The 23,099-nt window shown below is 40.0% G+C and overlaps 1 protein-coding gene across 6 annotated transcripts in view; it reads right to left on the bottom strand.

Moving 5' to 3' along the window:
* Positions 1 to 19,500, bottom strand: part of FAM91A1 (family with sequence similarity 91 member A1) — a 43,910-nt gene extending 24,410 nt beyond the window's left edge. For 3 of the 6 annotated variants that reach the window (XM_088844815.1, XM_088844818.1, XM_088844819.1), the window contains exons 1-14: positions 19,185 to 19,500; positions 13,775 to 13,859; positions 12,593 to 12,744; positions 11,009 to 11,066; positions 10,260 to 10,327; positions 9,602 to 9,715; positions 8,277 to 8,367; positions 7,804 to 7,866; positions 4,938 to 5,044; positions 4,361 to 4,399; positions 3,744 to 3,856; positions 3,211 to 3,326; positions 2,295 to 2,407; positions 1,879 to 1,965 (exon numbers count right to left, since the gene is read on the bottom strand). In XM_088844815.1, coding sequence (XP_088700941.1) covers positions 1,879 to 1,965; positions 2,295 to 2,407; positions 3,211 to 3,326; positions 3,744 to 3,856; positions 4,361 to 4,399; positions 4,938 to 5,044; positions 7,804 to 7,866; positions 8,277 to 8,367; positions 9,602 to 9,715; positions 10,260 to 10,327; positions 11,009 to 11,066; positions 12,593 to 12,744; positions 13,775 to 13,859; positions 19,185 to 19,256 — 1,278 coding nt within the window. In that variant the 5' untranslated portion in view covers positions 19,257 to 19,500. Of the gene's footprint in view, positions 1 to 1,878; positions 1,966 to 2,294; positions 2,408 to 3,210; positions 3,327 to 3,743; positions 3,857 to 4,360; positions 4,400 to 4,937; positions 5,045 to 7,803; positions 7,867 to 8,276; positions 8,368 to 9,601; positions 9,716 to 10,259; positions 10,328 to 11,008; positions 11,067 to 12,592; positions 12,745 to 13,774; positions 13,860 to 19,184 lie in introns of those variants that run through there. The other 3 variants (XM_088844816.1, XM_088844817.1, XM_088844820.1) reach the window with 3 other exon arrangements.
* Between the last annotated feature and the right edge of the window lie 3,599 nt (positions 19,501 to 23,099).

The raw sequence follows: 23,099 nt of genomic DNA, 5'->3' as shown, positions 1-23,099 counted from the left end.
AGAGGATGAGATGGTTGGATGGCATCACCGACTCAATGGGCAGCGTTTGAGCAGGCTCCAGGAGTTGGTGATGAACAGGGAAGCCTGGCATGCTACAGGCCACGGGGTCACAAAGAGTCAGTCACAACTGAACTGAACTGAAAAATGAGCCAGTCAGAAATTTGTCCAGGCAATACTGAAACACATATTAACCTCAATCTTGGCTGAGCTTCCATTCGATTATACTTTGGAAGGTGACAGAAATTACCCCGAAAAGTAAAACTAACAACTTCAGCAACAAAGTCATGTCAAATTATAACATTATATGTTCCATATATGATTCAAACAGGGTGCTCAAAAAACTCTAAGATCTGTATATTCTGCTTTGTCTAGACAAGTAGTCTAATCCATGGTCACCAATGGTGCCGCTATTTTATCACCCTGTTCACAACTCTGCAAGGGACAACAGAGTATGTGACTCAATACAGCTCTTCAGTACTGCTGAACATACAGCTTTAAATCACTCAACAAGGATTCCCCGAGTCCCTGGTTCTGTGCTATGACCTCTTTAGGATGTAAGGACAGAAGAGTGGACAGAACTCCTGCCTTCACCGGGTTTACATTTTAATGCATGCGCTTCTGACACTGAGTCAGTCACCCATTTAATATGTAAAAGCACACACATTCCAGAAGCAGCAGAGAAAGCAGAAGGCCAGGTCTACAGGGGGAAATAACTAATTATATTTGGATTACATTAACAAGATCAGCCAATTAAGTTTGATCAAGATGAAGCTTTTTAAAAAATAGCTAAGAAACTAGTTTTAAAAATTAAATTTCAGACTTAAAGGGCTTTTCCAAGAATGTCTATGTGGTAAAAAAGAAAACAGATATATATAGTGTAAAAGAGATCTTCCAATTTGCTGTACTTGGTAAAAGACCAGCTGAGGTGAGAAAAATAAAAAGCTGGAAAGCATGTTAAAATGTGCTGGAATATAAAAAATTTATTGGAAAAGATGATACACAATAAGAAATGGGGCTAAACAAGATATTAAAAACACTGAGGAAACAGTGAAAATATAAAGATAAAAGTTAAGGAGACAAATTCATAACAAGGATCATCTCAGGCACTAAAAAAGTAAAAATCCTATGGAGAAGGTGGGAAGGAAAAAATGTTATGGTGGTTTATTTTTTTTTTTTTTAGATACAAAGGAAGTACAAAATTACCAAACATTCTCTAAACATACGTGAGTTCATCACTAGAGCAAGGAAGGTACCGAAATGATTCATCAAACAACAGATTAGGCACACAAACCACTTGCTTACAGAAGCACAGAGCGCAGAATAAAATACTCAGGGAATGAAACACACCAAAAAGGCGATCTAGATTTAGAATGAAGGAAAACTAGGCTGTACTCATGGGGGGGGAAGATGGTTAAAAACAAATATGGCTGAAGTCTTCAAGATGCTAAAAGGGACAGTGAGAGTAGACATAAATATGATACCCAGGGATACTGTTCCAGATTAAGTGGAAAAAAATTTCAAATAAAAATTGCTTAAGAGTAGATTTTTTAAGTCACGATGAAAAGAAAAAAATAAAGAAAGGCTATTTTAGAAAAGTGCATAAAAACTGCACATAGACTTTAAGATTTCTGTACCCCATTTCCTCATTAAGTCAAATTATCCTAAGAGCTTATGTGAGGTAAATGACTCTTTTAAAATCACAAAATTCATTCATCCACTCAATATGTTTAAACCTAAATGACTGCCACAGTTTTAGGGTGGGAATGAGGTAGGAATGAGCAAGAATATACCAAAAATCTACACAACCAACAACTGATGTTTTATCAAGCAAGAAAAGAGTCCAAACACCCTGACATCCCATAAGCTATCTAGATTTACCTTTTCTAGTTCAATAAGAAAGCTGTCCAGAGACTCATCTGAGAGTTTGCCAACTTCAAACATTGTGACTGCATGGCTTTTCAAATTCTGAAATAGAGAAACAAAACCAAAACTGAAATGTACCTTATTTGAGCCTATTATTAATAAGTTCTAGCTTTCCCTCTGAATGCTAAGCATCTTATCTTTATACTATGCTTTCCAATATGTTTAACCTCAAGTGTGCATATAGAGTTGATTTTTCTAATTATAAAAGCAGCCCTCACTAAAAAGCTGCCACACTCCTCTAAAGAATATAAAACAAAGCTGGCTGCATTTTCAGGAATAAATTTAATACTTAAAAAAAAGATTTAACAACACTGAGTTATTATGTACCGAACTGTTAAACCTTTTTATATTTAATTAACAATTTGACTTACTGGTGAAAGGTTTCCCATCATTAAAAAGGCAGTAAGTGTTGAGTCAAAAAGGAACGCGATACGCTTTGTGTATCCTGTAGACAGATTCAAACTGTTTATACTGGCTGTGTCTGCTGGGGGGATAAAAATCAAGTAAATGAAAACTGTTTATTACTTATCATTTGCAGTGAGAAAGTATTTCATTTCAACTTTATTTAAGAATTAAAAGTACATAATATAGGCAATACTGTAAGTCATAAGCGGTCCCAATTCTACCTTATTTCCAACATAGAGAAAGAAAAAAATTTTTTAAGCCATTCACTTGTGCAGTAAACTTTCTGAAAGTCAATAATAAACCACGACTTGATCACTGTCAGATCAAAATGACTACCGAGCTTAACCTCTGTGGACAAGTCGCCGGGTCCAGGGAACAGAACTACCGAGGGCAGGAACAGCAGCCACTTGACTGTGCCTTCTCCTCTCCCCACACAACCACGTGCAAGCCCCTCGTCCTCTATGCTCTGTCCCCTCTGTACCTAGAGGCCTTCCTGCGGTGGTCTTCCTGCACGCGCCAGCTGGCGCTCTCTTGGTTGTTCTCGGCCCCAACACCATCTTCTCCACGAAGGCTGCCTACACCCCTCTGGGCAGAAGGAGGGCTCTTCCTCTTTGCTCCCCACAAACACCACAGTGCCTCTCACGCTGCGGTGGCTCTTACACTCTGCAGATTCAGTTTTTAGAAGAAAACTATTGTATTTCCTATCAATTTTACGCCCCTGAGATCTAGCAGCATATGGGTAAGGACTCAAAGATACATACTGAGTGAAGAAAATCCAGCCCAAATCACAAATTAACCGTAAGCCTGGAGAGTTAGCTTTATGAGTGTATGTGCAGACACACGGCTTATTTACAGACAGGCTCAAGCTGGGCCACCACTAACCTGGGTCTTCTTGACTGTTTGTATCCGTGTCAGTAGCCGATGAAGCTTCCTGTACAGGGCTCCTACTTGCCCCGCCATCCCACGACAGGAGCATCTTCTGTGGATCTAAAGTACTCCTGTTGATGAAGAAAACAGTCACTTTTGAAAAACCACATAGATGACCGTATAAAAAACAGCCACTGAAGTCAGTACTGAGGTTACAAACATTCACCTAAATCCACTCTTACATTCCGGCCCCAAACTGAGACGGAGCCCTAAAATATTCTGCACCCACAGCAAAGGTTCTTAACTAAACCCATGGACGGGCTTTAGAGAATCTGAGAACATTTTAAATTTGTATGTAACATATAGTATGAGCTTTTCTCTAGGGAAAGTGTCATAGTTTTCAACAGATTCTAAAAAAAATCCCAAAACACACAAGATTAAACATCACTAATATATAGGGTTCAATCTGCTGAATACATAAAATTTTGTACATAAAATTGTATCTTTTCCCCAAAACAAAAAACTCTCATACTAAATAAATGAGTTACTTTAATCTGTTTACGGATGGAACGTTCTTCCACGATGAATGAAGCTGGTCCAAATTTATTACTTGGCCTTTCTTGTGGGCAAACCCCAATCGGCAGTACATTGACACAGCATTCTAAAAGGAATATAAAGGAAACGAGTATCTGAAATAAACCAGATGTCAGAATGTCTGTAGACAGAAAACATTATTATGGACTACATTTATAGAGATCCTCAAATATTTTCATCCCATAGCCAGAAAAAATCATTTTCAGTAGGCCTGGTCTTCCCCTAAGATCTCCACATACGCAGGAGAGGGAAAGCCGCCAACCCTCTGGCTTGGCCCTCCCTAGATCCACCCCCCAAGAAGCGGGAGTTGGTGCTTTAACTGACATCACCGCAAGACACTGTGACTTCATTACAAGGCACTGGTCAGGCTGCTCCCTGCTGAGCACAGATGGGTGAGGACAGCTTTCACTCCCTGGGGTGGGATACTGCTTCAGGGTTCTGATCTTGCTCTGCTCTGCTTCCTCTGACTCTGTAAGCATCTCACTGCTTCCGCTTCTCAGTATCAAGACAAAGATCTATAATCCATTCAGTGCTCGTAACATGAGTGAAAAAGAGTAGGAAAATTACATACCTTAACCAGAGACAGGTCTATCTCAAGAACATTTGCAAGCTGGACAATAAAATTAAAAATTATTTTACACCCTAAGAATTATCAGTATATCATCATAAACAGTTATAGATAACCTATCCATCATGAGCAAAAGTTAAATTATTAATCATGGAAATACTAAATAAATAAATTTGGTAAGCAGAATTTTCTTCTTTCCATATCTTTAAGACATTTAGAGTAGTACAAATCCAGGTAGTGACCCTAACAACTTAGTGTGAATTATAATTACTTGAGCTACTTTAATTAGAATTACTTAGTTTTAATTTTCTCATTTAAAATGAAAAAATTCTAGATCAATTGTTTACAATGCTTTTACTATAAAGTCATCACATAAAGTTATTCAACCAAATCACAACTATATACATATGCAGGAAGTAACTTAAGAATCGTGACTTAAGTATATTAATAGTCTAAGATCCAACCATGAACGGATTTTTAAAATATTTTAGTTATATCATTAAATAATTTTATCTACTTTACACAAACTTATTTTATAATCTTGAGGCTAAATTCTTTCATAAGATGCTGTCACACTTACCTCTGCAACATTAGTATGCTCATCTATTGACACAAATATCTTATAAAGCAGAGTTTCAAAATAATCACCTTGCACTCGATTCATTACAAAACCTTCAAGAGGAGGAACTAAAATAAACAAAACAGACATTTCTTAGCAATTTAATTTTATAAAAGAAGAAAGTTTAATTCAAATAACTATTCAAAAAGAGACCTCCAACTTAGGAAATGAATTCAGCCTTTGATTCATTTTATCAACTCCACTGCAAGTTTTTCTAAAACTCCCAAAGTAAAGGTCCTATACAGAATGCTGTCTACACATAGTGGACTCTGATGGCAGAGCATAAATCCATAAAAGTACTTTCACCCCCAGGGACCGCTCAGCATTACTCAGGCAGAGAAGTGCTTACAGGCGTGGACTCAGTAGAAAGGCAGGGGGACTGTAGTTGCTTCAGAATGGGGAAGCCTGCCAAGGGTATGTTTTTGATCGGTCTTAGGCAGCAGGATGCCTGGTCTGAAGCAGAGAAACAAGGGCTGCAAGCTGCCATGCTATACAAAACCAGGGGGACAAAAAGTATCAACTCGCTGCCCTTCATCCCATCATCCCCGCTCCATCCTGACAAAAGGGGAAACCCATATGTGTGACTGCCACGTTTATCACTGATGTAATTTGCTCTTTGGGGGTTTCTATTCTGTATCCTCCTTAATGGGAAGAGGGTCAAAACCTTTGTCCGCACAAGAGGCTGCCCAGTCACTACTCTCCACCTGGCAGTTGGTACTCACTTCTCCCCATCTCTTTGGGCCAGATGCCCTACTCCAATGTACTAGGCTGCTCTTCCCAACCATAATGAGGAGGCACTACGCTTGCCTTTGCCAGTCTCCTCTGTGGGCACACTTCCTTAAAAGAATTCTGGGAAGATGTGTGCCTAGATCACAAGAGGATTTGGTGTCCCTGTGTCCTCTGACCCTAACACTACCTCCCTGCACCCCAAACCTGAAAGCATTTCCAACAGAGAGCTGTAAGACAAAACACAAGTGAGCAGAATGAAGACGCTGTGAAGAGCCACAATGCACACATCAGGGTAGGCTGTCCCAGTTACAGCTCTGTCTCACGGCATTTCCCGATTTGCTGCTACCCATATTTCTAATCAACCAAGAACTGTCAAGAATCAAAGGTTTCTTTTTAGCAATATTTCAGCAATCCCATCCTTTAATATAATTAGTTCTTTTACTACACTATCAACTATGTGAAAAAGAAGTGTCAAAATTTACTGAATGCTTACTAAATACCAGACTACACTACTAGCTGCTTTATAGATATAATTTCACTTAATCCTCTTAATATCAAGAGTTGTTAAAAACTATACCTTATCTTAGAGATGAAGAAACCAAGGCATTAAGAGGTTAGAAATATGCAATTTACATTGGGCAAAAAGAATGAGAAACTATTTATCTCTACATAAAGAGATACAGAATAGTCTTCAATATATATTAAGTTAAAAAAGCAAAGCATGCGTTGGATACACCATCTGTGTAAGAATAAAATCACACAAAAAAGGATATATATATATTTGTGCATAGTATGTTTGTGAGAGAGTATATAGGCAACTTAGCAGTAGTGGCCAAGAGAGAAATTGAGTAACTCAGGGCAGGCATCGGAAGCAGATGTTTTTATACTCTGTTGTAAGTTTAGTATTTTATAATCCTAATTATTTCCTACTCAAAAGGACATTAATAAAAATAAAGAAAAATACCTGGAAATAGCAAAGAAAATTATTTTTTAAAAAATTAAGGACAAGGAAGGCCTGGGCATAAACACATATAAACACAAATAAAACATAAAGGTCAGGACACACTGGAGCATGACAACCTGATATGAGGGAGTATTTCTGTAATAAGCCCTATCACTCAGTAGTTAACAGTAAGGTTCCCGAAATTTTTTGACTCTTTATATATTTGATTATACAAATATCTTAGAATGCAGATGATATCACAAACAAGCAAAAAGGTATGATCGAAAACACACTTACAACACATAACCTTAATGTAACAAGTGCTTCTACAAATTGGGAAGAAATCTAACCTATAGAAAAAAAGCTCTACTGTGTTCAAAGATATTAACCACATCACAAAAATAAATAAAGAAGGAAATGATCTAAATAACCAGCAACAGAGTAATGGTTTAGTAAACTGAAACCACTGTTGTTCTTGTTCGTTTGTTTATTGCCAAGTGGTGTCTCTTTTGCAACCCCACAGACTGTAGCCCACCAGGCTCCTCTGTCCATGGGATTTCCCAGGCAAGAATACTGGAGCAGGTTACCATTTCCTTCTCCAATCAAACCTGTGTCTCTTGCACTGGCAGGAGGATTTTTTACCACTAAGCCACTTGGGAAGCCCCAAACTTCCTCGTATTAATACAAGGGTCTTAATACTGATTTGACTTGGGGAGGGAGTGAAGAAGGGAGGAAGAGATAAGCCAAAAAAGACGGTCATTACATGAAAAAATAAGACACAGGTATGTCTGGTAAAAATGAACAACATGCAATTCTGTGATGTTACTGAATACATGGAGAAACTGACGCAGTGAACAAGGTTTAAAAGGTGACATACATGTATAAAGACAGATTTGATTTAGGATTTTAAGAAATTTACCTTGGATTTCTATTTTAACACAGTGTTTACACCACCATAAGATAAAAATAAAAAGAAGGAATTTAACTAAAGTCACCACAATGTGCTGTAACGTAATGAGGAAGAAATGGTTTTCTTTGAGAAATTCTAACACAAAGATCCCAGGATGATGTGTGTCTAACTTATTAGGGTGATACACAGTGCCCAGCACCTAGCAGCCATTCAAAAAACATTGAGAAATATTACCACATACTCACCTGCTATACAACTGTCATCAGATATTGGTACATCCAGATAAACAAATCCTTTGTTATATAAACCTACAGAAGCAAAAGTATCTTGTTTTAGATGAAACAGTAAACATTAGCAGTTAAAAAAATAAAATAAAAACTTTATTCTTGATTTTCCATAAAGATTCTTACAACTTAATGGTATGTGAAAAAAAGACAGAAGAAAAACATTATTATCAGAGCTTTCAAAATCTTGGTTTCCCTCAAATGCTCAGAACTGCAAAATTTTTCTTATGATTCATTCACATAAATTTATAGTCTATGTGACTAATTACAGACACACTGGAAAACAATGGACAAAGGTCACATTTTAAATAATACCACACCTTCCTGAGGAAATATTACTATTCTTATCTAATTGATAAAGAATTGCTACTAATTGTTGATGGCTTAAAATAAGTTTTTATGTTGACAGAAGACCATTTCTACTAACCACTTACTATGGACTACATTGTAATCTAGTGATCCAGAGAGTTGAGGGCCTGCATCAATGATCTTATCAATAGCGCATTTCTCAGGCAAAGTGCATATCTAGGAAAAGCAAAATATTTTCAATTAAGTGCTGTCCAAATTAACTAACTGATAAGTCTCCTCAAATCTATTTACGTTTAAACCAAGGATTATATGTCATTAATTATATGAACTACCTGTTATATTCATTCTTTACTCTAGAATTCAAACAGAAAAGGCTATGCACATAACCATCAATTAAGGTGCCAAAGTATGCTACCAACGGAACTCACAAAACAAAGTAATTTTAAGTACTAATACTTGCTGATAAGTAACATGTTCACTAATAAATACTAATATTTATTCACCGTTTTTGAATTGGAATCTGATCCACATACTGATTCTGAAGCTTTCAAATCAAAAGTTAATTCACATGCCACAGGATTATTATCAGTGACAAGATTACTATCTTATGAAACAGTCTGATATCTTAATTAAAAGTAAATGCACTGAAGCAGAATTTCTAAGCCTTGCTCTCACTGGATTTATTCTGTCCTTGGAAGTAAAATAAAATGCAAATTAAAAAGAAGTCCACATGCTCACTTAATTCCTTCAGCCCAGGGGTATGACTGGTCTCTAGGCACCTCATCTACTGCTCCACCTCCTTCCTCTAAATCAACATCTCTTCTTAAATGTATACAGCTTGTAACAAATGTGGTCTGACCACTGCAAATAGCATTTCCCTTGATCTTGACCTTAGTGCTCTATCAAGCATCTAACACTTGAGTACAGCATTTCAACAGTGATTTAAGAGCACAGCAAACTGTCCGATTTAAAACCCTGGACTTTACTCCACTGTGACTGGAGTCATTACTTCACTTCTCTGTGTTCACTTTCCTCACATGTGAAATAGGCTACAAACAACCCCGCACCATTGGGGTTGTTATGAGAATCAAATGTGACACTATAAAAAGCACTTGGAACAGTGCCTGGCACCCCGAGCACACACCAAGCGCTCAAAAAGTGTTATCAATGTTACTGCTGGGAGTTGCGGCATCACGTCAACTGTACATGAAACATCCATCTAATTAAATCCCCAGATGACCCTATAAGAACCACATCAAATCTCCCTCATTAATGAAGAGTATTTTCCAAACTTACCAATATTCTCATCTACTGAGATCATTTACAATTTTGAATTTAAGTTTAATTTCCTTCAGGAACACCAAATAGTGTCACGTTTTAAAAAAAGTTCTGCAACTATAGTTAAATATAATTTTTTAAATAAAAATGCTTAATTTTTAAAGATACCTACCTTTATGTCATCTTCTGTGATATATGCGGCCTGCACCACCCACCAGGCCTCTATGGCAATTTCCACTGGCTTTACCGGTAAAAGATCACGTGCCGTTTTCCTTCTGAAAAATTTCTGCAATGGTTCAAATATATGAGAATTTGCAATCAACCTAAAATTACTGTTTTCTTTTTTATTACTCACACTATAACAAGATTATTTCTAACAGGCTAAATACCTTTTAAAATTCTCACATTTTAAAATCTAAGGTATTTTAGATATACTGAATGGAGAAAGTCATTCGTAAATGATTTCAAAATAAATTACTTCAAAATACTATCATTAATTCTGAATCTAAATCCAGATATTCAAAAGAAACCCATGTGAAAATGTGTATCAATTTCACTCATAAACTGTACCCTGGGAGTGGAATGACAGGTGAGATCAATGGAGCAGATTTTTAAAAATAAATGAAGCGTCCTATGCCTTAAACATTTTAAATTCAATAAGCACTTAAGCTATAACCCAGAGATACTGATGAGTTGTTTTTGTATTATTTCTGTATTAAGCATACTTTATTTGATCCAAGAAATCACAATTCATTATTTCTACTACTTAAAAATTTAACAAGACTGTGGTAAGAGGGACAAGAAATGAGAAAGAGAAAGAACTAGCTTACTTTTGATGACCTGCACTGATTCATCAGATCAATGTATTGGTTTCTTCCTATGCCAAGAAGCCTCAGACCTAGAAGAAAGAGTCTTTCTTTTAAAATCACTTAATACATCTTGAAAAGTCAGTACACACACAGTCTACTAGGAAAAAATCTTTGACTTTCGTTCCTCTTTTGATTATTACTGACAATTAGGATCAAGTTAAAAAGAAGTCTTCAAACGAAATACAAAAGAAAACCAATTGGGAGAGATAAATTCTTGCTGACACTTTTGACAATGCTAAATGAGAAAATTTTTTAAAAGCAGAAGTCCTCCCAATTCCACGAAGTCAAAATGTACTTCTCAGCAAAAGTTTCTTCTTAGCACAACAGAACTGTCCATTTCAAATAGACACGCTTCATAAGTATAATGAAAAAAAGCAGCGAATTTTGTTAGTAAAAGCCATGTACTGTGCTGCAAAAATACTGTGAGTGAATTTTCTTCCTCATTTAGTACACACCACAGCCCAAGTTTGAAAAGGAACTTCACTCTCTAGAAAGAAACTAGTCCCATTTGTCTGATTCTGCCACTCCAAAATATCCCTCTCTTAGACATTTAAAACTAAATCTCATACTTGACTTATACCACCTGATAAAATTATCAATAATCTTGCTTATGTTCTCATTTTTCATGTTAAAATGCACATATTACAACACAGACAAGAGCACACACATGCAAAGACACTAACTGTTACCTGGCTCAGAGTAATACTTACAGTCAGCAGCGGTGAAATTGGGCAGTGAATCATAACTTTTCTCACTGTTCATAATGTCCTTTTAAAAAGAAAAAAAAAAAGTAAATGTTACATGCAAAATGTCCAGGCCACACATATCACAGAGTGGCACATACCACGTGGTCTCTTGTCTAATAACTGAAGGTCAGGCTTTCAGGTCTGGGTTCCTCACAGAGCTATGAAGCCCAGACAGTTGCCCTGCAACCTCTGCCCTGCAGAGGCTATGCAAGGACTACTTCCCTTTGAGCTGAGGGTTGCAGGGTCTCCACACTTCAAACCTGATCCTAGACTCCTACCCCAGGGCAAGAGAGAATCCCAAGAGAAGGCCTGACAGTGGGTCACAGCACTGCCAACAAAGACCTAACCACTAAGTAGTCTTTGCTCCTCCAAGTTGCAACCAGCAACACAGACACAGTCAGTATCCAGCTTCTTCCAACCCTCATCTGTTTCTCCAGTAATAAAAGCTGTTTACTGTGGGGATAAGACCCATTTTCAACCCAGGAGTTATACCCAATGGTTTAAGAACAGAAACCAGAGAATAGCAAGCATATGGATGCAACTGAAAGCTGGAAACTGGGACAAAATCTCGCTGTTATCTCCCCCAAACCTGTGGACAAACACCAGGATAATAATCAGACAGCAACAACTATTCTACATACTGCTCAGCTGCCACCTTCTTTATGCTGCACTGGTTCCAGGGAAAGGGACTGACAGAAACTCAGCTGCCAGGCCTCAACCTTTACTTTGTATTTCCTCCAAAACAGGGACACACAGGAGACATGGGGCGGCAGCAGTGCCTTGAAAAGGGGGCTTAAGAAGACAGGCAGAGGGAGCTCCTGTGAAGGCAGCCTTATCCTGCAGGCACCCAGCTTCTTCAGTTCTATGTGCCCTCTGCTCTTCAAGGGGCCAGTGAGCCCAGAATAGCAGCACTCAAACAGAATTAAATCACCAATGAATACCAGATAAATACTGCCCATCTTTATATAAAGCTCCCTTAGAAGCAGTATATAAACTAGTTCTTAAGGTTATTCAACACAAGTCTAAACACTGCCTTTAGAAAAAGGCTAACATCTAAAAGTTAATAATCACAGAAAGATCAGCAGCCAGGATCAGTAATATATTTCTATTCTTCTGACACATGCATTATATAATGTTGAGTCTATATCATCAATGATTCTTTCTACAGTTCGCAAATAGCTAAATATATATTGAGCTTAACGTCCAATTCTGTCAGCCACATTTTCAACCTTAACCATGTATTAAAATCAATTAATTTTATATAAACTGTGCTAACATAAATGACTGATTAACCTACAAGAGCACAAGGGGTCAACAACATCTTCAAGAACACAGAATAAGAATAGATACTTTCCCACTGTGAAAACACTGCGAAGGACAACCACGTGTAGTGCAACAGTTACCTTGCAAACAACTGTCCTTTTTACACTATCAATTCAGAAACAATGTCCACTGTGGCGGGGTGCCACAGAGCTGGTCATCATCCACAAAGCGTCTGTGACATGAAGGCTCATCCCTCCCCTAGATTCATATATCCTGTAAACTCACCTCCATGATCCCAGTATAATATGAGAAGGGTGTTATCCTCAGGCCTTTCACCATGATGTCTGACAAATGGTAAGGGTACAGCATGAGGTGATCCCGACTGTACTTCAACAGCTCCTCATAGTACTTGCGTTCATCTTTCTTGACATGCTTAACTGGGAGACAGAGGGGAATTCTCATTTTATTTACGTCTTACTAGTAAACGCAATGCTAAATTCTTTACAAGTTAGTATTGTAAATACAATGTTAAATTCTTTACAAGCTAGTATTAATTAAAAATAAAAATATGTAAACTGGAAGAGAACAAATAAAACAACCTAAGCTGGAACAAGGAAACAATTATAACACAAGAAACAGACTTCAGAGAATATAAATAAAATGTATAATGGGACACATAAGTACAAAAGTAATTCTTAATAAATCAAAAAGCAAAGAAAGAGAGCATGGAATGTCTCCCCCACCAAAACATTAGCTATACACCATCCAATCCCTTACTATGATACTTTACAAAACAGCCAATCTGAATGGCAGCTTTCCATGAAATCAAGTCTATTTTTAAAAAATTATTTGCTGGTCTCTGTGCTTTAAATGCAAAAAGACCCCTGAGTTCCACAGAATACACACTTCACATAGAAAACCTCTCTCTGAAATACTATGTTTAAAATAAGAGTAACAAATGGAAAGGAAGATCAGCAGGGCAACAGAATAATCTGACACATAAAAGGCAAACATTACAGAAGAGAAGTTAAAAAAAAATGGAGCTAATTGTTTAAAATTTGTTCCAATTATTATAGAAAGAGGCTTCATAAAGTTACATTACTTGGAAAATTTATAGAAAACAAAACAAAAAACTCAAAGCCAAAAATCAAAAAGAAATGTAATTCTTTCTGGCATATTTTCTCACATAAAGTAAAAAAGAAGACATGTGAATCAAATTAGTACTCTGTAGGTAAAATAAATCTATAAAGAAGACTCTAAAAAATCATTTTCATTGGAATTAGAAGGAAAAATCTACTTGCTAATGCAAATTATTGTTAGGTGTAATGGGTCATTATAGAATTTCATAAAGTCTGTACATGAACGATTTCAGTACTATGAAATACGGTGAAAAGACAGGAGAGATTTATGAAAATGATAACTTATTAACAGTCAATTCTATCTCAATGTAAAAATGGCTCTACTTACCTAAGTTATTTCTATAGCGTAACTGATTTCGAATACTGTATAGGACAACCTGCTTCTCATATTCTCTCTGTGAATTTCCAAGACTCTAAAAAAAAAAATTCAAATAGATTTTAAATAACTTAACCAACAGTACTTTCCCTCCTTAAAATTTCAATACCATGCCCCCCAATTTTATCCTGGAATCTCTAAGTTCAAGAACTGAGTAAAGGTTTTCTTAAATTTTATCATACAAACTTTTCTGCAGTGGTATTAGAGCAAAAAAACCAGTGTGCTTACCTTCAGTCTGCCTTTCTAAAAGGATTTACTGATGCTATCTAAAGTATTATATATATATATATATATATATAAAAAGAGCAGTCAGAGAGCATAATTGCACTTAACAAAAAACTAAATTTTACTAATAAAAAATTTCCTTCTTGCCGGTTTCCAACTTGTGTGAATGGGGATGGATGATTTCTTTCACCTACATTTTTTAAAATTTAAGAATGGACACTAAGAACAGATCCCTGTCTGATAATTACTTACAGTTGAAGGCTATGATTATTAAAAATTAAGATTTCTGAGGAATGTATATTTCAAATGTACCTCTAAATAAGATTATTTCTTAAAAACATCATCTAATGGTCTCATTAGAAAACATTTAGACAACTCTAGAAAATAGAGATGTCTAAATTTCCAATATATTTTTTAATGAGCAAAATACTTTCTAGCTGTGAACTTAAGTGTTTTAAGTTCAAAATTGGTTTTCATGAAAGCAAAGTGTAAGCTGGTCTGATTAAACATTACATTCAATGTGAGACCATAAACTACATTTAATATGTGACTGCTATCCCCCTTCTAATTATTAGCCATGATCTTTCCAACATACTATAAAAAACATCTTAAGAGATTAATGGAATATTCATTGGAAGAACTGATGCTGAAGCTGAAACTCCAATACTTTGGCCACCGGATGCAAAGAACTGAATCATTGGAAAAGACCCTGATGCTGAGAAAGATTGAAGGCAGGCGGAGAAGGGGACGACAGAGGAGGAGATGGTTGGATGACATCACCGACTCAACCGACATGGGTTTGAGTAAATTCCGGGAGCTGGTGATGGACAGGGAGGCCTGGTGTGGTGCAATCCATGGGGTCACAAAGAGTAGGACACGACTGAGCTACTGAACTGAAGAGATTAATGACAGAAAAGATCAGAGGATTCAGTTACTATACTTCTTACTTGTAGGTTTTTGAGAGCCAAGGTAAATGTCCACATACATACTTTCATTTAAGGCCATCTTCATAAGACAGATGAAACACATCTAACTGGAACTATTGGTGGGTACCATTTTAAGAAAAAAGGGACATAATGTGAGAAAACTAAAATGCTGAAATGTATGTGCTTACATTCTTTTCATCCACTTTAACATTACAAGTAGTTAGAAGTTAAAAGTTTATTTAACAGAGAAACTGCTCTCCCATCTCTGATGCAGCCCCAAAGCCAAGCTCAGGACTCAAGATATCTAGGGGATTCAAAATATCAGGCTTTCTGTAAAACTTTTAAAGGATCTCCTCTAGCTCTACTGCCAAATAAAAGTCTCTTTCTCAAGGAACACAAAACACACATACACACACACTACACACTCACTCAACACAGCACACAATCTGCTAAAATCTTAGCAACTCTCAAACTTGAGGATTTGCTCTTCTGTTTCAAAATAAGTCCCTTAATTTATCCTAACTTACAACTATTTTCTTCCTTTAAAATTCTGTTCCTGGTTAACTCCAGGATAAAAAGTGTAAATCAAACCACTTACACGAAATATAAGGGCCCTGTTATTTGTAAGCTAATTAGAGAACAGAGCTATTAAACATCTAAGTCTTTGCCATAGTCATTAAGTAATGACTGGTTCTGATCAATACATGTGTGCACGCACAAATAACTAAAAACTACATTAAAAGAAAAGCTGATTCTATTCTTCACCACCCTGGTACATAAAATATTAACTGCTTTGTTCACAAAGATTCTTTACCTCTCTTCCACTCCTACCCCAAATTTCCCACCATTCACATTTTAAAACACTGTTGCCTCTATAGGAGGCAACTAAAGAAAGGTCATTTTACTCTGAGGCAGTGCTGACCCTGCAGAAATTCCAACCAGGTCTGACAAATGAAGCTGGGCTGAGTATAAAAGGAACTGTAACAGATGGAGTGCCACAGAAACTCGCTGCGAAACATCCACTGTGCATCAGATTAACATAAAGCATTTTTTCCTAAAGCTTTTGCTCCATAAATCCTGTCCCAATATGCAGCCCCCTCAAAGAAGTACATAGTAATTTTTTTAATTGACCCTCCTTGGATCACACAGAACCACATCATAAAAATCTCCCTTCAAATAAAACAACTATGAATTGTTTTGAACAATGAATACTGGTAAACTTATAGCTTTACCAGTAATCCTCAAATCCTCAAAAATCCCCCCGCCAAATCCTCAAACAATGGTGTGATCCACAACTTTTTAATATATTCTTGGAAGTCTAGTATAGCTCATACCAAGTAAAAAAAAACCTTTCACCTTATTTATATATAAAAAATTTAATACATTAAAAAAAAAATCTGAATCACCTTCCCCCAGCTTTCAGAAATGATTCACTTCCAAATTAAACGCCTCAAAACTTACTGGAAACTCTTATCAAAGTACTTAGTATCTGTTAACATAAAAAAAAAAACAACACCCAAATTCTTTCACACAAGGACTATTCCCCACTTTTAAACAGACTGAGCTTTAAGCTCCAGGAAAAAAGAAAATCTCAAACTGATGCTATCATTCCTTCACTCCAAAAATATTTACTGGAAGACAACTACAGCCCTATAGACAAGAAATACAGTGCTGGAGGTCAACTACTTCAGATTTAGGTCAGGGAAACCTTCCTGGAGAAGTGAACATCTGGATTCAAGAAGCAACAAGTAATCTATGGAGACAGCGGTAAAAGGGTTGGGTCTGCATTTTAGAAACCTCACCCCAGTACCGGAGAAGGCAATGGCAAGCCACTCCAGTACTCTTGCCTGGAAAATCCCATGGATGGAGGAGCCTGGTAGGCTGCAGTCCGTGGGGTCGCTAAGGGTCAGACATGACTGAGCGACTTCACTTTCACTTTTCACTTTCACACATTGGAGAAGGAAATGGCAACCCACTCCAGTGTTCTTGCCTGGAGAATCCCAGGGACGGGGGAGCCTGGTGGGCTGCCGTCTATGGGGTCACACAGAGTCGGACACGACTGAAGTGACTTAGCAGCAGCAGCAGCACCCCAATACAGTATGAGGAATGGACAGGAGGGAGGAGACCAGAGAGAAAGCTGATGTAGTAAATCAAGGCAGAGCCTGACCTAGGAAAACAGAGCAAGAGGAAGTCCATGAAGTAACTTGTGCAGAGGTGTTTTGCAACACCTTCGACAAGTGGAAGCTTATCCTAAGCTAAAACATCAATTCTTTTAATTTTTTGTTACCAAAAGTTTTAATTTAATGTCATGTTTGTACCAGATTATAACAGTTTGGAGATTATTTTTAATAGTTGTGACTAAGGTTTAGAAAACTTTGCCAACACTAATTAAGATCGATTATTTCTGTTGGACATAATGGAATCATCCAGCTCTTGCCTATTAAGCTACATTTATTTTTGTTAAAGGAAGAGTAAACATGGAAACAAAGGATTACTGGTTCTTCCAGTTGTCTTGCCATATGCCACAAAATTCTAAAAACAGAAAGTGTCCATTAAGGCCCTCATTGAAGCTTAACAAGAAAAACTTACTCCTCCAGGTTTAGAGCTTTCTTCTTCCTGTTCAAGATTAATGTCACAAGGGCAGCCACTACCACCCAAGAAATCAGAGTTCCTTAAATTTATCTTTCCACTTTCTTGTGTTTTTAGTATCTTGAAGTGAAAGCATTTTCTCTGCCACGTGATACACTGCCAGAACCTTAAATTATTCATTTCCTGGAACTAAGACCCCAAGCTGAGAGAGAAGGCAAAGTAACAATCTTTATAACATCACCACCACCATCCCAAACCCTCCAAATATGCCAGTGTTCAGAACCAATGGAAGACAAAATTTCACTCCCAACCAAGTAAAATGGTAGGAACTTGAAGGTCAACCAATGACCAGAGAAAAACAGTGCCTTCTATACAGCACTCATCACTCCCTTCAAAAGCTTCACCACCACTCGCCATATCATGTATTTATTCATTTGTTTACGTCTTTCTTTTCTAAAATGTAAGCTCCATGAAGACAGGGCTTTCTTGTGTTGACTGCTGCAAATTACCCGCACCTAAAACGAGGCATAGTACATAGTAGGTGTTCAATAGATATCTGGAAAACTAAGTGAAAATGACACTCCAGCATTTGAGAACTACTTCTGAGGGAAAAATAGACCAAACCTCCTTGTCACTCTCTTGCTGCAACATCTCTAATAAACCCACCTCGTCGGGAGGCTATAAAGTCCAACAAAAGAAAGTATGAAACCTCTTCAAAATCCGGCCCTGACAGCTCCCACTCCCAAGCACTACTAACCAAGCCCCACCTCCAGATCGTGAAAGTACGCTTTCAGTCATCTAAGCTTTTCATAATGACTTTCTCTCTCGTTGGAAAATCTTTAATCCCCCTCTTTTCTAGCTATCTCTTATTTTTCTTTTAAAACCCATTTTAAATGCCTCTCCTACACATCCTTCTGATGCTCCATTGACAGTTTCTGAGTCCCTCCTCTGTGCGCTCCCCTATACTATGATGCTGGTTCGTGTGAGCAGCTATCAGCCTGTAATGCAGTCATTAGTTTCTCGTCCTTTTGCCACCACCCCCAAGTTCTTAAGATCAGGAGCTGTGTTTCAAATTTGTTTCGAAAGTGTCTAGCCCAGTGCCTGGTAAAACGAAGACCGCGTGCGAAGGAGCCAGGCGAGTCCAGCGGACACCGTTCCATCCCATTTCGCAACAGCCCCATCCTGCCCTTGTGGCCCCACGGCCACCCCCTCCCCACCCGCGGGTTTCAGTTCAGTTCAGTTCAGTCGCTCAGTCGTGTCCGACTCTCCGCGACCCCATGAATCACAGCACGCCAGGCCTCCCTGTCCATCACCAACTCCCGGAGTTTACTCAAACTCATGTCCACGGAGTCGGTGAGGCCATCCAGCCATCTCATTCTCTGTCGTCCCCATCCCCTCCCTCCCCCAACCTTTCCTAGCATCAGAGTCTTTTCCAGTGAGTCAACTCGTCGCATGAGGTGGCCCAAGTATTGGAGTTTCAGCCTTAGCATCAGTCCTTCCAATGAACACCCGGGTTTGGGATCGGTTAAATCCAGACCCTTAGCAGGGGCAAGGCCGGGAGTGAGCCCAGAGGCGCGCGAGCAGGTGGCGGCGGGGCGGGACCGGGTCCCCAGCTTCCGTACCTGCCTCACGTTGGCCGGCAGCCTGCTCCAGGGGTAGTTGTGCCGGATGTGGAACTCCACGTCTATGTTCATGATGCCGGGAGCCTGGGCGGGCAGCAGCGGCCGGGACCGCCGCTGGAACGACGCCTCCCGCCTGCCCGCCCTCCGCCCGTCCGGGGAGCCCGCGGGAGGCCCCGCGCCTCACACTGAGGACGGCCCGGGCTGCCCCATGGCCTGGGCTCCCGACAGCTCGGCGCGGCCCGGGCCACGGGGCACGGGAGCAGCGGAGAGGGGCGGCCGGACACCTCGGCGGCTCCAAGTTGCTTCCTAGTTTCGGGCTGGCCGGAAATGGCTTAGGGTGTGCGTCACTTCCGCTCGCCGGAGCGGGGCCGAGGGGGCGGGGCCGAGGGGCGGGGCCGCCCCGGGACTGGCCTGCTGCCCCGCCCCCTGCACGCGCGTGGACCAGGCGGGTGGAGCCGCTGTTACCCGGGTAGTGACTCCCTGTCCGCGCGCCCCGTATCCCTCTGTTAGTCTCTGGATGAATCACTTGGGGTTGTAGTGTCACTGCTGGATGACCCACTTTCCCCAAATGTGAGCCCGGGTGGCCCTGGAGCAGGCGGCTACAGGCACTCGGATGGGATACCTAGAAGGAACGACTTGGGATGGGGGCCATGCTGCTGCTGCTGCTAAGTTGCTTCAGTTGTGCTTCAGTCGTGTCCGACTCTGTGCGACCCCATAGACGGCAGCCCACCAGGCTCCCCCGTCCCTGGGATTCTCCAGACAAGAACACTGGAGTGGGTTGCCATTTCCTTCTCCAATGTGTGAAAGTGACGACTTTAAAAAGTGCAAGAGCGGTGAGGTCCCGGGGGCCCCCCAGTAGCCAACCCTGAACCGAGGCCACGGGGAAGGGGTCCAGGCTCATGAAGGAATGTGTAAGACAGCTGTCCCCACAGTGGAGTGGTAGAGCAAAAGGCTCATGATCCTTCATCTCCAACTGGTAGTTGTTGCATCTTGTGCAAGAGAAACAAGTGGGCTCTCCTTCAAATGTCCAAATGCTCGTTTTGTTTTGCGGACTGCCCTGCAGCTTGCAGGATCTTAGTTCCCCCACTAGAGATTGAACCTGGGTCCTCAGCAGTGAATGGCAGAGTCCTAACCACTGGACCACCAAGCAGTTCTCACAAAGGTCCAGATTCTTACATTGTAGGACTTCAGGGAACTGAATGTTAAGCAGTTGTTGCTGATGTGGGAGAGACTGGGAGGGAATCTAAGATAAATATTCTTGCATACAGCTGCTCTGCTCCTTACAAATGTCTCCAGAGTCACTTTTAAAAGGCAGAAATTCAGCCTATCTTAATTTCAATTCTATTGGGAAGATCTTTGTGAACACTTTTGTCCAGAATTTGTTACTCTGGCTTAGCAAATTAATGATCTTTGTTACTGGCAAGTAGCCATAAACCAGTTCAGTATTTTTGTGACTACATTTCAGTTTTAAACAATGGTTTTAAATAATATTCTATTACACACATGCCAGATATATGACTTGGAAAGTTTTATGATGCTTAGGGCACAGCTCAGCAGCTGGCAAGTCCAACACATAGCAGGGACCTCATTATGTCTGATGAGTTGAAACAAATGGGCTTCCCAGGTGGCTCAGGGGTAAAGAATCAGCCTGCCAATTCAGGAGATGTAGGAAACACAGGTTCCATCCTTGAGTCAGGAAGATCCCCTGGAGGAGGAAGTGGCAACCCACCCCAGTATTCTTGCCTGAAGAATACTATGGACAGAGGAGACTGGCAGGCTGCAGTCCATAGGGTCACAAAGAGTCAAGAGTCGGACATGACTGAAGCAACTGAGCACGCAGGCATGCACTGGGTCTTCTTAATTGCAGCACGTGGGATCTTTTTTTAGTTGCAGCATGTGAACTCTTGGTTGCCAGTGGTGTATGGGATCTAGTTCCCCAACCAGAGATCAAACCCAGGCCTCCTGCATTGGGAACGTGGACTCAGCTACTGGACCATCAGGGAAGTCCCCATGGAGCCTTGGTAAACAGTAATGTCCATCCTCTTAGGTCCTTGTCTCAGGCCTCCGGTCATTTTTGCTTCAGTAGGACTTTGCTATTCAAGTTTCAGAGAGGTCAGAAACTGCAGTGTTGGAAGCCCCATCCCGGAAGCTGCCATTCAAATTAACCTTATGGGTAAACAATATGTTTAAAATTACAAGTGCAATGAGATTCAGTCTTCTCTGACTTTACCAATGTGGACTAAGAAAAATTACTCAGGTGTCTTGAGCAGCTGCCCTTCAGAAAGACTACAGAACTATTTCATTCCCACAACTTCAACAAAAATAAGGAGCAGAAACAACCTGGAAGTAGGGAGTTATCTGGTGGTCTAATTTCATGGTCTCCAGAATATTACTCCCTGTGGCCGATAGATTAATGACTCCCCAAATGTCCATGTCTCAATCCCTGGAACCTGAGAATATGTTAACCTCATGAGGCAGAAGGGAGTTTGCTGATGTGATTAAGTGAAGGATCTTGAGATGGGAGATTATCCCAGATTATCCGAGCAGGCTCAATGTAATCCCAGGGTCCTTAGGAGAGGGAGGTGAGAAAGCCAGAGTCAGAGATGAAGATGTGACAGCTGAAGCAGAGGATGTAGTGACACAGAGCCACAGGGCAAGGAGCATGGACACCTTCTTGGATCTGGAAAAGAAAAACAGATTCTCCGCCAAAGCTTCCAAAAAGATCCTAGCCCTGCCAACTTAGTTTGGATTTCTAATCTCCAGAACTCTTAAGATAATACATTTGTGTTGTTTTATGCCACTACATTTGCAATAATTTGTTACCACATCCATAGGAAATTAGTATCCTCCCACACCAATCAAGTACTCCAACACTCAAACAACTGATGCATCAAATTTTATAATTAAATCATTTTAGTTGAAGTATAAATACCCTTGGAACTTCCCAGGTGGCACAGTGGTAAAGAATCTGCCTGCCAATGCAGGAGATACAAGAGACTGCAGGTTCAACCCCTGGGTCGGGAAGAGCCCCTGGAGGAGGCAATGGCAACCCACTCCAGTATTCTTGTCTGAAGAATCCCATGAACGAAGGAGCCTTTTGGGCTGCAGTTGATAGGTCACAAAGAATCAGACATGACTGAGTACACAGGCACACATGGATACTCTTAGTGGGAATAAAACCTCTTTAGCCTTATCGTTTTTTATTACAGACAGGCTATCACAACTTTTAAAATTTATATATATATTTACTTATCTATTTACTTATTTATTGTCAGCTTCGAGTCTTTGTTGCCACGTGTCAGCTTTGCTCTAGTTGTGGCATGCAGGAGTTGTGGCACATGGACTTGGTTGCCCCATGGCCGCTGAGAACTTTGTTCCGACCAGAGAGCGAACCCATGTCCCCTGCACTGGAGAGTGGATTCTTAACCACTGAACCACCAAGGAAGTCCACGTCACATCTTTTTCTGAGAGGCAGTCTGAAAGAGAAAGAGCCTGAAGATTAAATGAGGCCAGGGAACCACCAGGAGAGGAGGACAAGCTGGCTAACGAAAGGGAAGAGGAAGTCACTGTGAACACTTTCTGATTCAGTTTTGTCTGAGCCTGGCCTTGGCCATGGCTTTGCTCCTGAATGTGCTTTGTTCTGTTCCATGAACCAAGGCATCACCCCTGGCCTAGCTCGTTCCCACCCCCCAGCTTTTGCCCTTGCTGTTCCCTTAACCTTGAATGCCTTTCCCCAGACCTCTGTGCAGCAGGTTCCCTTCATTCCACCCACTGTCACTTAGAGTGACCTTCACCAACTTCTCTGTCCAGCCTAGCCACTTCCCCTTCTTTCGCCAACGTATTATCTTGCTTTATTTCTTTGTTGCAAAGAATTGCTGTTTTGACATTATTCTGTGTGATTTCTTGTTTATTGTC

This window comes from Moschus berezovskii, chromosome 16 (assembly GCF_049115385.1).
Source record: "Moschus berezovskii isolate FMDL1 chromosome 16, NW_MosBer_1.0, whole genome shotgun sequence".
NCBI lineage: Eukaryota > Metazoa > Chordata > Mammalia > Artiodactyla > Moschidae > Moschus > Moschus berezovskii.
The sequence above is the reverse complement of the archived record's forward strand: the minus strand, read 5'-3'. Positions and strand labels throughout refer to the sequence as shown.